The 16,870-nt window shown below is 43.7% G+C and overlaps 2 protein-coding genes across 3 annotated transcripts in view; one reads left to right on the forward strand and one right to left on the reverse strand.

Moving 5' to 3' along the window:
• The window catches only part of ARHGEF33 (Rho guanine nucleotide exchange factor 33), a 33,538-nt gene extending 25,689 nt beyond the window's left edge, over nucleotides 1–7,849 (forward strand). Inside the window, 3 exon segments of the mRNA XM_048504777.1 lie at nucleotides 588–752; nucleotides 4,046–4,805; nucleotides 7,712–7,849. Of these exon segments, the coding sequence (XP_048360734.1) occupies nucleotides 588–752; nucleotides 4,046–4,805; nucleotides 7,712–7,849 (1,063 nt within the window).
• A 7,487-nt stretch (nucleotides 7,850–15,336) lies between these two features.
• The window catches only part of SOS1 (SOS Ras/Rac guanine nucleotide exchange factor 1), a 59,900-nt gene continuing 58,366 nt past the window's right edge, over nucleotides 15,337–16,870 (reverse strand). For both annotated transcript variants that reach the window (XM_048481847.1, XM_048481855.1), the window contains one exon: nucleotides 15,337–16,850. In XM_048481847.1, the coding sequence (XP_048337804.1) occupies nucleotides 16,356–16,850 (495 nt within the window). In that variant the 3' untranslated portion in view covers nucleotides 15,337–16,355. The remainder of the gene's footprint in view (nucleotides 16,851–16,870) is intronic.

A 16,870-nucleotide genomic window follows, 5' to 3' on the forward strand; every position in this document is an offset into this window, starting at 1 on the left:
TGCCTGGGCTCAGCAGCAGCCTCTGCACAACTTCCATGGCTTGGCTGGGCACAACAGTGGCCACCACACAACCCACCAGAGCAACTTACTGCAATACAAAGTTTGCAACTTCAGCAGATTTTCCCCCAGGAGAAGCTGCCAGGGGAAGAGTGGAAGGGAAAGCTAAGAACCACTACGGTTTAGTGGTTAGAATGTCAGACTAGAATCTGGGAGAGCCAGGTTGAGATCTGCACCATGCCACGCAAGCTGGCTGCGTGAACTTGGGCCAGTCACTTAGCCCAACCAACCTCACATGGTTCTTAGGAGGTAAAATGGAGGAGGAGAATGATTTCAGCTTCTTTTATTCCCCATGGGGGAGAAGAGGAGTATAAATCAAATTAATTAATAATAAGGCAGAAGAGTAGGGGCATTCAATAAAAGAAACTTTGGTTGGTAAGGAAGTGAAGAAAGGGGCGAGGATATGGGAGTGCTAAGAGGACAGAAACAGGAAATAGTGTGGGGAAAATAAAGTAACCCCCCCACAAGTCCTTGCATGTTCCCTGCTTGTTTTTTTAACTAATGTTGATGCTACCTCTTGATTTTACTAGATCTTCCTTCGTCAAGTTATACAAAGGTCTAGCTTCTCAATGTGGCAGCACCGGCCCAGAGGTGTCTCCAACACTCAGTGCTACCTCCATCCGGGATAGTGGAATCCACTCAGAAGAGGCAATGCAACTATTCCCCTCAGTTCCTGCTTCTGGCACAACAGCAATGTGAGGACAATACTGTCATAACAGAATAGTTCAGCAGTGCATATTATGGTGCTTTATTCTGCCCAATTGTTCTCATGCCCGTAAGTGCCTCAGGTGGCAACCAAAAGCTGATAACTTCAGGGATTGAAAGCTGTTCATAAAAAGAAGAGAGTAAACATTTGGCATCTCTGCATGAGACTGACTGGTACAGTGTGAAATATTGAAAGATGGCGGGCAAGGAAAACAGGAGGGTTTTGGTCTAGATGCAGTGGAGTTTCATTGGAGGAAACAGACTTTCCTTCATCTCCTGCTGCACCCCAAAAGCTGATTCTGCAGATCAGGGACAGAGTTGAAGGGGCTGCAGCAGGAAGGAATTGGTAGAACTCCAAGACTGCCTCTTCTACCTTTGCATGAGCAGATCTGCCTTCCATTTGTGTGGGCCTCTATTGAATTCAGACCATTGCCTGTAGGAATAAGTATTCACAAAAGAGGTGCATGTTCACCAAATGATAATGGAAGTAGGAGCTTAGGTGATGGACATTGTCTAAGATGCATATGTAATAGAAACCTTTTTGGGGGAAGAAAATACCCTCTTGCCTCTTTGGTCCCAATTTAATGTTATAGTTTTTATTATTTATTCATATTTATATAGCATTATCAATGATGTATTCCACTGGCACACTTTGGTCTCCTCACTTCTATCCAGGCCCTTCTGCCAAAATCATTCACTTGTAATCATTTTGAGGATAGGATGCCATTCCTTAATTCTCTACGCTGGCTTCCTGTCCACTCCTAGATCCAGCACAAACATTCAAAGGCCTCATCATGTGAGACTGGGGGCAGGGGGAGGGTAGGGGATGAAGGCTATGGTTTTCAAGGCAAGAAACATTCAGAGGGTTTTTTTTGCCATCATAGCCTATCTCTGCATACCAACCATGGACTTCATTGATCGTCTCCCATCCAAGTACTAACCAGGGTCAGTCCTGCTCAGTTTCCAGGGCAGGGCCTCTCTGTGACTTGATGGCATTTCCCGCCATCACCCAGAAATGAGAGAGCTGACAAAGAGGAGAATGGAGCAGAGAGTTAGAGAGATCAGAGCAGATAGCTGAAATGGGATGATTGGAAGAGAAAGGAAAGTAATGTCGAAGGCTTTCATAGCTGAAATCAACTGGTGGGGACATGGGGGGACATGGTCTGGTTGTTTTTGCTGCTAATGTTTCACCCACATATATGGCTGGCATCTTCAGAGGCATGCGTTTCTGTGGCACAGTGTGGAGTGTATGTTTTGTCCACCTCCTAGGTGGAAGGGAGGGAGGGTGAGGTGCATTGGCATGTGTCTAGGTGGAGTTCATTTGCAGTTGCAGTCGTATTTGCAATCGCATTTACAACTGCATCTGCAATCACATCTGCAATTGCATTAGTATGTGTCTACATAGAGTTCATTTGCAGTTGCATTTTAATATCTCTGTGTTTTGGGTTTGGTGTTTTTAGTACTGCTAGCCAGGTTCTGTGGATTTTCAGACTTTCTTTTTTTGTTGAAACTGTCCCGGTGTTTGTGGATTTCAATGGCTTCCCTGTGTTGTTTGACATAGCAGCTGTTGGAATTGTCAAGAATTTGATATAGGTCTGACATAGGATCTTATTTGAAGACACAGACATTCTTGAGAACCAAAAAATGCCTCTAAAGAGGCCAGCCATAGATGAAGATAAAACATTAGGAGCAAAAACTACCAGGCCATGGCTGCACAACCTGGAAAACCCACAACAGCCAGAAAGGGAAGTCTTCCATAGGAGGGGATGGTACAGGACCTCAGTCAGAGGAGATAGACTGCAAATGCCTAGAGCTCATGCAAATACCTACAGCAAATGCCTACTGCTCAAGCTGCACGGGCCACACGAGCAGCAGTGCACTGGCATACTTGATGCTGGTGTACCCCCGGGGCCATTTGCACGCTGTCCTGTAAATGGCACCGGTGCCCCAGCGGCTCATGGGGCTGCCTTCGCACAGGGCCCACCACTTCAGGTCTCCTCTTACCTTCTCTTGGCTGCTGTCGCTCTGTAGAGGCCATGGCGACGCCTCCGGGGCTGGAGGTCAGGAGGTGTGTCTCCTGGGCCTCACAGGGGGATGGCAGCCGAGAGAAGGTAAGAGGGGAACTGAAGCAGCACAGGGAAAACGGTGGTGTCCACCCGGTGCCATTTGCTCAGCACAGGGTGGACACCGCCATTTTTCAAACTGACTCGTTCATTGAGAAAAACACCATTATGGGGGAGGTGGGCCGTTGTGGCTTTGCTCCAGCTGCGGCTGCTGTGCAAAGTCCTCCCCCACAACGGCTTTTTTACCGGCCCCACGGCAGTCTTTATGGCCTGTGCAGAACGGGCCATTGTAAGTCAAGCAAGTTTTGGAGTGTTATTTAGTAAAGTTGACAGCAATCTAGGAAGAGCAGAAGAGGGTGAATTTGTAGAGGACAAAACAACAGCATTCGCTTGCCTGTAACTGATGTTCATCTAGAGGTCTTCTGTGAAGGCACACATTAGGCCTCTGCACGCACAGTCCCAATGTGAGACTGCACATGAAGACCATGCAGATGAGCTAAAGGTATTAGCTGCTTGAGATCATCAACAGTGATCTCAAATGAAGGAAGTGAGTCATGGCTGGAACTGGTGGACAAATTACACAAAATGGTACTGAGAATTCCATGTTTGGAATTTCCAAATATATTTATTGTAACTATGTGCCATGTGGGGGCCTGATTCAGACTGGGACTGTGGGTGCAGGAATCTTACTTAATTGGAATGAATGTGTGGATACCATCATCACTCATCTGTAACTTTGTTCTGATGGGGCAAATAGAAACTCTGCAGGTCCATTTGAGGTCAGGCAACTGGCCCAGGGAGACATGTTTGAAATCCTCTCCCCCATGTCATGGTTCTGATCTGCCATTTACAAAGAAAAATGCTCAAGAGCCCTGACCATGGATCTCACAGCAGTTTGTCCCATTTACCTTTATTCTAATGTTTAATCTGGTCCTGTGCCACTGATGGAATGTTCTAGCGCTTGATCTATTAAAGTGGACCACTGAACCCTCATTTTTCCTTAGATTAGCTTTTGACTATAACACTGAGAGTTACTACTATTTGCTGCTGCTGTTTGAAATTGTTGTTTAGCTGTCTTTTGCTGTTTTTTTTTTAATGTGTTGGCAATTTAATTATTCTTGCTTTGGTGGCTATACTGCTATTCTGTGCATCAGTGATGTTATTAAACAAGTTAGAAACATGAAAATAAATAAAATGAAAATATTGTCCCCTCACTTAAGGCACTTAATGTCACACATGAGGAAGAGCCAACAACATGGTGTGGAGAGTATGCAAGGAACCCCACAGGTGGAGTGGGAAACTGACAGCAGACGGCTTGACCAGCCAGAGAACATCTTGTCTTCATCTCAGTTCAGCGAACAAGACCTGAAAGCCTTTGCAGCTTCCTTGCAGGTTTTCCCAGATTTGGAGTACAACCCTCCACCTTCTGACACAAAAAAGAACCCTGAGCGATCACGGAGGGCCTCCTCAGCAGAACTTCTCCTAGATAGCTCAAGTTTTGCTCCTGACTATGAAGACTTTGAGTACAGAGGGGATTCATACACCATGCCTGGCCCCTATGAAGAAGAGTCCTCTCAAAATCTGGCCGTTTTTGAGACCTGCTCTCCTGCTTCTTCTGAATCCAGCATTGACATCTGTTTCTTGAAGCCTGTGAACTTCACAACAGAGCCAGAGAGGACAGAACACACCATCCAACCACTCCCCAAAAGTTGTGCTCCGGTCAGCAGCAGTACGCACAAGCGCGATGTTTTCCGTAGCAAAGGCAAACAACTGAGCCGGTCTTTGAAAGAGTTTCCCCGCACTGGAACAGAAGGTGTGAGTTCCAGGCTCTACAGCACCCGGAGCAGCAGTGGGAGTCGGTTGCAAGGCAAGCAGGAGAGGGGCCTCCAGTCCCACATGGCTTCTACTTCATCCAGGAGCTCCCAGCGGACCTACTTTCCTCCACAGAGAGGAGTTGGTGAAAAGCAAAGTTTTCTGGAAGTAAGGAGAGCGAAAGGCAAGGGCAAACCCACTTCCCAGCAGGGTTTGAGAAACACGTAAGCAGGGCCTTCACTTGGAGACCAAAAAGGGCTGGGGAGGCAGGGCTATCTCCTGATGCCACATCCCAGCTTATGTCCTGATAATACTTATACCCATTGTGTCCACTGGCTGAGTAGCTTACCAGTAACTTCCAAATGGCCTCCCATCTAGAAGGCTTACAGGCTGTGACCTCCTTTTCTGCAGCAACTGAACTGTCAGGTGCCTTCAGGTGGTTCTCTGGGTCAGTTTCTGCGATGTCCCTGGCATCATTACTGCTTTAGTATCTGCTTATTTTTTAAAGTGTCCTATCATCAAAAAGACTGTGGTAGAGCTTATGCCTTGGATACCGGAGGTTCAGGTTCAGTCCCTAGCATGTTTGCTCCTTCTTGCTATGAGTAGCTGCCTGAGTAGGCAATAACTGAGTTAAGTGGCCTGAATTAGACATTGGAATTAAGCAATTTCTGTTGTCTTTCTCTTGCCTCTCCATGTTCTATGTTCAGGACAGATGCAGATGAATGTCTGGTATTATGAGCAATGACAGAACCCAGAACAGCCAGCTGCTCGACCCTTCTTAAAGAAGGGCTATCCCCACTGGTTAGGGGTTTAGCAAATGGTCTCCCCTACAGTCCCATTCCTCCTGCCCAGCTGGCAAGGTGGCTGAGACAAGCAATAGGTTATCAGACAAGTAAAAGTAGCATGACACTGGTGTACTCAATACTTTCTGTGGAGTTACTGTCATCTGTAATGTAACAGGTTTTACACGTTTTTGAAGCACTACCAAACCAATACAATGGTGTGTGTGTGTGTGTGTGTTTGGGGTGTGTGTGCGTTTTGACAGTGCACATAAGCAGAAACATATTTATCATACTGCTTTGAATTCTCTAGAGAAAAAGCACAGGTATTGCATCTTCTGAGCCTGAGAAGAAAAAACAAACTTTAAAAACTGAGCTGTTGCTACACCTCAACTCTGGAACCCATTGAAAGATTGTCTTTCTTGTCAGAATACAGAGCTGTTCTGCCTGACCAGCATGACTGACTAGGCACTGGCAGAAACATCCAGAACTCAGAATGCCTTCCCACTGCTATCCAGGTGCATGCTCACAATAACTGAGAAGGAGACACTATGGGTGAAAGCCAATAATGAGTCATGCAAAAACTTGAAGCACAGATGTATGACAAATACATCTCTGGAATTGGCAGGCATTCTGCTAACAAGGTGCAGAAGGTCCTACCCAGCAACTTCCTTAAAGATATCCCATGAGTACACAGGCTTGAACCTGTGAAGCTCACTTATACAGAGTCCGTGCTAGTCTTCTTTGTCTGCAGGGGATTTCTGGGGACTGAAGGGAGAGATCTTTGGCATTACCAACCATCTTATTGACCAGAGATGCCAGACACCAACCATTGACTAGAGATGCCAGGGATCGAGCTGTGAACCTCCTGCATGCCAAACAAATGCTGTCCCACTGAGCCATGGCTCCTCCCTCAGTAAGGGGAAATTGCTCTAGCTTTGTTCTTCCATTGCCCACAGGCATTCCCATTTAATGTTGCAAGAAAATTAATTGGATCCTACTCTCTGTTCTTAAAGTGTTAAGTTCTTATATCTTCTCCATAAGGCTAGCCGTTTCAGCTTGCAGCTACTGGAGAGGCAACCATGGGCATGCCTTGAACTGATTCTTCTCTGTGTAGATCATATTCACTCAACCCAGCCTGTGCACTACTTCTGCCCTAAACATGGCATGTACGGTATATAAGCCACATCGCCATACTAGTAGGACAAAGGGAGAATTTCTAGATTGTTCCTCAAGACACACACCTGCAGAAGCTTTGATATAAGAAGCTAGGCCAACCCATGTTTGACTAGGAGAATGAATTTCATCCCACCCATAAGGAATGCTTCATGCGGACTGCTCTCATTTCCATGTAGATGCTAATGGTGACAATTCAGTTACACAGCAGCAAGTATGGAGAAGTACTGATCACCCTGGTAGGGTAAGTGGATAAACCCTCATTCTGGCACCCACTCTCCCTCTGTAACCTACAGTATCGTTTGCCTGCTTTGAATTGTAGACCAAAGCCGACTGTGTACCTGAATTAGCATCTACATGAAAATAGAGCAGTGCGCATGAATCATTCCTTATGGGTGCAGTGAAATTCATTCTCCTAGTCAAACATGGGCTGGCCTGGCTTTTTATATCAAGGCTTCTGAAGGTGTGTTTCTGAAGAATAATACCACTAATCCAGAAATTCTCCCTCTGCCCTACTAGGATGGCCACGTGGCCTTGAATGACTTGCATACCATTACACTCTCGCTTGTAGAGAAAAGCAGAGCCTTCTTTTGCCTGGTTAACAGTAAATCATGGTTAAGGCCGATGCCAGTGTAAGCCTTAAGGGTAGTGGGGAGGAGAAGGGAGAAGTGGTGGTCTATCCCTTTAACTTTGGTGAAGGAGTTAGAGCAGGGGTCACCAGTATGGTGCCTGCCAAGTGTTCTTAGGACATGGGTGAAGTCAGGTAGGAGTTTTGCCCAGAAAGGCTTCTGCTTGCCCACTGGAGATTTGACTGGCTGTACAGATTTTTTAAAACATTCTTTTTGCAGCAGCTACTGCCACAGTACAAGGATCTTGACTGTGTGGCTGAAGGCAAGATATGGTAGCCAATTTGTGGCCGCACCCACTGTACTGCGTCAGAATTTCCAAGGTGCCTGCCGGCTCAAAAAAGGTTGGGGACCCAGGGTTAAAATTTGTCACATATGCACAATTTCAGTAGCCTCTGTTAATTTAAAAAACACCACACCCTTATTTTGTCATACATACCTGGTTAACAAGAGATTTCTTTTAAAATTGTTTCAATTTTTTTCTCTGTTTCAGGAAATGCATTTAGAAGACAACACCAGATTTTCTCATAGGGATGATAATGAGCAAACTTCTTTCAGCAACCATAACCCAAGACAAGAACAGAAAGGGGGCTTTCGCAGGTCCTTCCGCAAGCTCTTTAAAAAGAAATAAGCAGCCCAGAGAAAGGCCAACTGTACAATTTCTTCAGCACTTCTTCTGGACTCTCTGCTGTGAGTCCCACATAATCCAGTGGGCTTGCTTCGGGCAGTTTTAAGTTTAAGAGCTGAAAATGGAATCTAAGGTTGGTGGTATAATTTTTTTTTTTATGAAGAGACCATCTTGCTGACCCCAAAGAAGAATAGTACAGGTATACACCAGGCTTGGCCATTTCATATTCCAAATACATATGCCGCTGAAGTGTGAAATTTTATAAAATTATGGAAACTGTTTTTGTTTTCTTTACAAGAAAAACCGGGCAAAATTTTAAATCATGCTACTAGAAGTAGAGAGGGTCTTGAGAGCTGAAGAATGGTTACTCAGAAGCTGCATCTAGGCTGTGGACTGTGCAGTGACCAGTATTATACAGCTCTAGGCTGTTGTGTGGATTTAGGTTCCTAAGTGTAGAAAAATCTGCAAGATTATAAGACTCACATCACCTATATTGCACTGTCCTATAGTAACCTTTCAGTGATGCACTATAAATACACATATAACTGATTTAATGTCAACAGTTCTGATCATTTTTCTCTCTCTTTCTCCCCCCCCCCCCCCAAAAAAAAACAAAAACAAAAAAAACCCCGGCCAATGGCTTGGTGCTATTCGGGAATGTGAAATTTGACTACCCTCCCATAATGGATTTTCCCCCTTTAAAAGTAGTAGGTTATATTCCAAAGGAATGGTGAATCGATGTCAGTGTAATGGGTGCTAAGATGCTCTAGCAATGTTACTGATTTCAAATGCACTTTTAGAATTCTTGTATGAGAACAAAAAGTTTGAATAACTAAGTGAGCCTCAAACACCTTGATCCCGAAGCTGTTTCTCAGGTTTTGATTTTACTATGCCTGGTACTACGCCACTTTGCAACCAGATAGCAATGCAATCACGTATGGGGAGAAACAAACCCCTCTTGATCTCCTGCAGTGTGAGTTTTTTATGTAAGTGTAGGAAAAGTACTATGGCTTCCTATTCAGCACAGCTATCCTACTGAGAACCAAAATAACCACATTAGCCAGAAATCTGGAAATACAAATATCCAGTGCTGTGGTTGCAAATGTATTAAAAGTAAAGGTAGTCCCTTGTGCATTACTGAGCGTTAGGGTGATGGCATATCACAATGTTTACTAGGCAGACTATGTTTATGGGGTGGTTTTCTGTTGCCTTCCCCAGTAAAGTAATGATATTTGCTGCAGATATGGGGCTGGATTCCAGCCATCTTTTTCATTCAATCTCACTCAAATGCCTATTGTACTACTAGCCTCATAAGTCTCATGCTCCCTGGTATAGCCTTTTTAGTGTCAAATAGGACCACTTCTTCCCTTTCTTCACCAGTCTTTCAGCCTATAATCTTCAAAAGACAAATCATTAAAGGGACAGAGGTGGAAAAATATGTATTGAAGATAAACTATGGGTTGCTATACTCAAACAATGGAACCACACTGGAAAAAAATGACTGGGTGATTTAACAGCATCAAAAATATTTAACTGACTCCAGCAATGAATGTTCTAGACTTAAAGTACTTGGGCTTTCGTGTAACTGAAGTCACTGTTGTATGTTTTCTTGCACCTGAACTCATGATTTAACTATATTAAAAAGTATTCCATTACCAATGTAACAACAATGTGCTTAGCTTCTCTGCAAGCCGAGATCACAAGGAAAGAGGAATTAGTGAAAAAGGCAACTAACACTATCAGACCTGCAAATGTATGACAGCAGGCTGCTATCACGTCAACTAGACCCCACACACTTGATCCTGCACATGATGAGAACTTAGTAGCCCTCCTAAGGAAACATAATAGTTCTGACTTGATTGCTCTTAAAATTCAACACTCTGCTATAACTAGAATAGAAACACTGGGCACACTGACAGTTGTCACATATACAATAATATACATTTACGTGATATGTAAGGCATATTTATTTATTTTTTAAGAACAAATCTCTTGAAAACAGCCACTATTAATTTTCACTTTAAATGCAATCAGAATACCATTGCAGACATAGCATACAAAGCTCACCTACGGACATTTGAGTACACACAGGCCCATAAGATGTGCCAATTTAGATATCACCACTTAAACCTTACACAACTGGGTTGGACTGCCACAGCTTCTTAACCATTTAGCAAAGGATCCACACCATTAAACAGAAGGCAATACATTTGAAATATCTGAATGATCAGAATTCATGAAAAAAACCCCCTTAAACCTGTACATAGCAACACAGGCTTGGTTTTATTAAGTTGGCAAAAGTAAGAAATGTTACCTGAAAGAAGACTCCACCTGACAAGGAAATTAGTTTCAGGGGAAAAATTCAAAGGCACATTTGGCAGCTACTAAAAGTTGCATACATCTGGCTCACAATTTATTTTTCGTTTCAGTCATCTGGGTACATGACTTCATGTTTGTTTTATAAACGTCACTGTCAACTTTCAATCTCATAGCATTGGCAGCTCAATGAACTCTGTTCTCTTTAAAGGCAAAAGGAGGATTTGTTCACAGTTGGCAGGAAAAATGCACTTTAAGAATCCCCCCTCCCCAATAAACGGCTAACAAGATGTGAAATCTCCTCCCTCTCCAGTCTCAAATTCTGTTTTGGCTTCATATCAGTCATCTGCAAAAAGGGACAATTAGCATAGAAAAATATTTTAGCCCCCCCCCCCCCCCCCGGGAAGAGGTCAATTTGTAGCATAATTGTGCCATTTCATATTGTGAACTCAAGAGGAGCTTCAAGAGGAAGGGGGGGGGGATCCAAAGAAGCCATCACATTCAATCATTTTCCCATGTTAATTGAATAAAGGTGACACCAGGCCCCTCCTTTTCACTAATCGAAAGAACTTCCAACTTTTTGAGAAGTACGAAGGGTTTCTTTTGTGCAACAGCAAGAAGGCAAGTCTTGTTGACCGAGAGGAAAGCATTCAGAAAACAAGCTGTTACATTCCTAAACTTAGTTGAGTTCATATTCAAAGCAACCATAATTCCTATCTGTGTAGAGGGTTGCTGCTTTTCAGTAGTGAGTATTAACATCCCTACACAAATAGAAATGAGGCTAAATCATACTTGGAGGCTTAGTGGTATAAAATAATAGTTTTAAAAATTTATTAAAATGAGAACACATGAAACTGCCTTATACTGAATAAGACCCTTGGTCCATCCAGGTCCGTGGTGGCGAACCTTTGGCACTCCAGATGTTATGGACTACAATTCCCATCAGCCCCTGCCAGCATGGTCAATTGGGCATGGTCAATTGGGCATGCTGGCAGAGGCTGATGGGAATTGTAGTCCATAACATCTGGAGTGCCAAAGGTTTGCCACCACTGATTTAGGTCAATATTGTCTCCTCAGACTGGCAGCTGTTTTCCAGAGTCTCAAGGAAAGGTTTTTCACAGAAGTGGAGGTTTTACATATCGTCTGAATCCTTACAACTGGAGATGGCAAAGATTAAACCTGGGACCCTTGCGTGCTAAACAGATGCTCTACCACTAAGCCATAGCTCCTCCTACATTTCAAAAGGCAATGGCTGGAATGCCCTGCAAGTATAGAAAGGGTTTCCGTACATGCTAGTTCCCTCTACTACCTCCCCAGTGCAGCCTCCCTTCCCCCACTGCGACCCTCAACTATTTAAGGTGGCTTCAGGGTTACAGCAAGGGCGGCAAGTTGGAAAAAGACCACTATGTATAAACACCTGGGTCTCAGCCAATTTTAGATATATTACAGCAGCTCAATTCAAAATCTTACCAGCTACAGTGCATGAGGAACAAACCTGGCAAAAGAACATGGGCACATGAAAGCAAGCAACTGACCCCACGCTTTTGCAATGCAGACCAAATCATGCCTTCGGACTATCTTCTTATGTAGTCAAAATATTTTCCTCCGCATGTAAATAGTTGTTAGCACACTAGATCTAGAGAATAAAGTTTTTCATTTTCCCCTCTGAAAGAGGGGCAAATCTGGTTGAAGGGGAAAAAATACTTGTTAGAAAAAAATAGTCTCTTTAACAATTTGACTATACGTAAGCCAATTATCAGATACCTTTCCATTTTTGCCTGATATATTCTGTAATTCTGAAGACTGATGCTCCTACACCAGTGATGGCGAACCTTTTTGAGACCCAGTGCCCAAATTGCAACCCAAACCCCACTTATTTATCGCGGAGTGCCAACCCCGTAGTTTAACCTGAATGCTGAGGTTTTAGTTTAGAAAAAAACGGTTGGCTCCTTCTTTCTGTGCCTCTCTAGCATCTCTGCCTCCTCTACGCCACCCCCAGGCAGCAGCCACCCAGAGCACAGGCACCAGGCCCGCCAACCGAGTCCTCCCTGCTCACCGCAGTGCGTGCACATCGTGCTCAGTGGCCCAGGCCAGCCTTGATGTGTGTGTGTGTGGGGGGTGATTTTCCGCCCCCCCCCCACATGGCGAACTCTGTGTGCGCATGCCCACAGAGAGGGCTCCAAGTGCCGCCTCTGGCACCCGTGCTATCACTGTCCTACACTAACAGACATTGGTCCTACGAAAAAGTGCCTTATTTGCCTGGTGAATAATTCTCTTACTTCAAAAGCTGCGCATACCAATAACTTCTCATCCAATAGAGGTTAGTTTACTATTTCAAGAATTGGTTGTGGTGGGTTTTCCGGGCTGTGTGGCCATAGTCTGGTAGATCTTGTTCCTAAGCAGTGGTGTAGGAGGTTAAGAGCTCGTGTATCTAATCTGGAGGGACCGGGTTTGATTCCCAACTCTGCTGCCTGAGCTGTGGAGGCTTATCTGGGGAATTCAGATTAGCCTGTACACTCCCACACACACCAGCTGGGTGACCTTGGGCTAGTCACAGCTTCTCGGAGCTTCTCGGAGCTCTCTCAGCCCCACCTACCTCACAGGGTGTTTGTTGTGAGAGGGGAAGGGCAAGGAGATTGTAAGCCCCTTTGAGTCTCCTGCAGGAGAGAAAGGGGGGATATAAATCCAAACTCTTCTTCTTCTTCAAACGTTTTGCCTGCCTTTGTGGCTGCCATCTTCAGAGGTGTGTCACAGAGAAAAGTCTGTTTCACACTGGAAATTCAGACGCAGTGTGAAACAGACTTTTCTCTGTGATACACCTCTGAAGATGCCAGCCACAGGTGCTGGCGAAACGTTAGAAACAAGATCTACCAGACCACAGCCTGGAAAACCCACCACAACCAGTTGAATCCAGCCATGAAAGCCTTCGGCAATACATTTTAAGAATTGTTGGCCAAGTCACTTAAAGTTATATAAAGTCACAAATAGGTTGCCCACTCCAGCAACATTTTGAGATTCATTCTACAATGAGAATTCCACATATATGAAGATCAAGGGAGAACCAACTAGCTATTCTTGCATGGAGCAACTTTTTAACACGAAGCTGACTGGGTTAAGAAGCTTGAGGCACAATCTATAAGTTACTTATCTGTGTCTAGTTCGTTTGCTTTGAAAGGACTGTGAAACTGGTGCTATAAAGACTCAAGGAGATTTTGGGCTCGAGTCTCTTGAACATCAGCTTATCCTCTTTAATACTGACATTACACAACTGTCACGTGCACTTTCATATGGCTAGGAGGTGTGTCCACTGTTCTAAGAAAAACTGAAGTTACTTCCAATCTCATTTGTTCATTCATGTTAAAAAGATTTGGATTTGCATGTTTCAAGTACTGCTGATCTTTGTTTAGGAACCTCAAAATATCACCCCATCTGCCAAGAGACCCTGAAGTGATAAGCCACTCACCTGAAGTAGAGCACTAACTAGTATATCAGCTCCTTAAACCAATTTTTAAAGCAAATTGGAATCTAGAATTAAGTATCTGAGCAATTCCAAGTGATGCATTTTTAGCTAAAGTGAATGTACCTTTTTATATGTATTTTTAAAACTCAAGGTAAGAGTAAGATGCTGTTTTCAAATGCTAAATGGAATTATCTGGTGCTGAGTCCATCTTTTCCTTTCAAAAGAAAGATGGCTTGGCCAGGAAATTCAATTCATTTTCTTAGCAGAACCTGGAAAGTGAATGAGAAATGTTTCCTTCTGGTTGGCTCAGATGAGAACCAAGACCTTATCTATGTGACTACTACAATTACTTTCAGTCTTACAACTAGGGGAAAATGGGTGTAAGTAGGGACCCACTGACCAGCCTTCTCTCAATAAGGAAGGCATTTCTATAGTATCAGTTGGGTCTCAGCTTAACATTTGTTGCATTAAACAAACATTTTTCACAATGCCCTTCTTTAACGTTGAGTATACACAAGGTACTTGTAAAGTTTAAACAACAGGATCCACTGAGTACAGATGAAATGAAAATGTATTCTGAAATGCAAGACCACACTGCAAAGTGCACTAGAAATGTCTCAGAACAGTAGACTTTCAGAGTAACAAAGCCCTCCACCCAGAGACGGAGCTACAAGGGGGCCGGGGGGTGCGCATTGCACCGGGCGCACGCCTTGGGGGGGGGGGCAGCAAAAATGTTATGAGTTTTTTGGTTTTTTTTAGTGTTTTCCAGTTTTTGGCCTTCGGGGAGCAGTTTTTAGACTAGCAGCACCAAAATTTCAGGGAGTTTTCTGGGGACTCTTCTGATACCACCCAAGTAAAGTGCAATTTGGTTCAGGGGGTCCAAAGTTATGGACTCCCAAAGGGAGTGCCCCATCCCACATTGTTTCTAATGGGGGCTATACCTTTGAGTCCATAACTTTGCACCCCGATTCAAACTTCACCAAACCTGGCTGGTATCATCAGGATAGTCTCCTAAAGATATCCTGAAATTTTGATACTGCTAGCCTAAAAACTGCACCCCCTGCAGGCCAGAAATTGAAAAAACACTAAAAATTACAAAAAACACCAACGAACATGGGGGGTGGGGAGGCACCAAAACTCAGATTTTGCACCAGGCTCCATTTCTCCTGGCTACGCCTCTGCCTCCACCAACGCTGTTATAGGGACACGGCTTTCTAGATTGCTGAAATGTATTTCAATTTTGAAAAGACGAAATAGCCTAACAGTCTTAATAACTAAGGATAGGATACCGCAGCATTTGCAGATCCAAATGTAGCAGAGATTACTGTTTCTTGAATAAGTGGCATGCATTCCTGTCACAGTACTGGAATCAAAAGTGCAGTTCACAGATTTGTGGATTATTCAGGCAGATTAGTTTCTCAAACATATTTCAGATAGGGAAACATCAAGAGGTTTAACAGAGGTTGAAAATTGGTAATGCTTGAGGATCATTACAGTTTAAACACAAGTGTTGTTTCATTTTGACTCCTCCCCTAACTCACCTTTATTTCACATGCCACATCTTGGATTTCTTCTCAGTTTGTTCTTTAGAAATTAAATAATGAACTAGGAGAGAGATGTGTGTTCCACAGCATGCGCCTCCTTCCCAGTGCTTTAAACTGAAAAACTGAATTGTACATTTAGCAATGCAATAATTTAATATGTCAGCCAGACAAAATATCTGTATCTTTATTTCAATTAAATTAAAAACAATTTGCAAGTATATTTATGCAACATTCACTATATACATATGATTTCTGCAACTACAAGGCAATTCTATGGATGCTGATTATTTATCTACCTACTGCTAGTTAAAACATGGCAATAACCAGGGAATATGGCCAGTGGATCATCCTTTGCATTTCCATGGCGTAGTCAAAGATGTTACACTACCAGCCACAAAGTGGGTTACTGGTAAACCTTAAGACCATCTAGTCTATTTTTAGCAGTCTTCTGAATGTAGGAACAGATTTTATTCTGAACAACAGCAGTATATCTCAGATTGCGTCATTCGTCTAAGACTTAAATCTCATTTGTTTAAAGAAGGCAAAAGGTAAGCTTTCTGCTTCCTGACAAATTATTTTTGAACTGGCACCATAATATTCATAAGGAAAGAAGGAAAGTACCTCTTTGGTGAAGCCCTAGGTACCCATATATGTAGCAGTTAACTGTAACAGTTTGTAAACAGGGCTGTAGTACAGTGCTACGCCTTAGCTCTATGTTGGTTTAGTACCACAGATCTTTCTCACAGTCCAGTTCATGATTTTAAAGCAGGGAATGACACAAAAGAAAATTTAAGATCATCAAGTTCTCTGTTTGAGATTTTGCTATTGGAAAAGTGCTTGTTTTCACTCGAAGAACTTATGCTGCAGTGGACAGATGATTACAGGACCATATTTCCCATCCCTCATTGGACATTATGTGAAGCAGTGTCTGCTGATTGGCCCAAAGAGATCTGAAGTCTGATTTCTGGTACATTCAGATGTCCAGTGACTTTAGAACAGTGCTCTGCGTACTATACTAACAAACAGAAACAGTTTCACAACAAGGGGCCTGCTATTATTTTTTTGTACACCTTGTATCAAATGTATTGTAAAGTCTTTAGTGTTAGGGGCGACACAACTCCTTGGTGCATCTATTGCCAGCAACAGACTTGACACCAGGAAAAGAATGATCTCCAGCTCAAGCGAGAACTCAGGTGGAGTGGGCATTCTCCAGCAACGGGGGTCCATCACGATGCATCGACGGATGTGTGTGCTCCCTTTTGTAAGTTTTTGGAGGAAGCTTTGGGATATGTTGAGAAGTGCTTTGCCGTGGAGGAACAGGTGGCCCAGCAACAGATTGGAGGTCCGTATCTTGGGGTATCAAAGGAGGTGAAGGTAAATGCCTCCGTGGTACATGGGGAGAAGGCGTTTGAGGGGGAGGGGGAGTAAACGGAGAGGGACTATTGGGAAAGAAAGTGTTGCCAAGTTCACTTTTTCTGCCTAAGGGTGGTGGCTGGAGATGTAGTGGAGAACTAGAGAACACATCAGGAGTTCGCACAGGTTCTCGTGGTGGCAATACAGGTGGGCTTTCTGGGGGATCAGATATAGAGGTCCTGTCTGGTACTGAGTACCGTGGCGAATAAATTTTAGATGTTGGTTGCCGAGGAGGAATTGCTGGTGGACTGTCAAGGTGTGCAGAAGAAATCTGAAATAGAAAAAAACTCC

Source organism: Sphaerodactylus townsendi, linkage group LG01 (assembly GCF_021028975.2).
Source record: "Sphaerodactylus townsendi isolate TG3544 linkage group LG01, MPM_Stown_v2.3, whole genome shotgun sequence".
In the NCBI taxonomy this organism is placed as follows: Eukaryota; Metazoa; Chordata; class Lepidosauria; order Squamata; family Sphaerodactylidae; genus Sphaerodactylus; species Sphaerodactylus townsendi.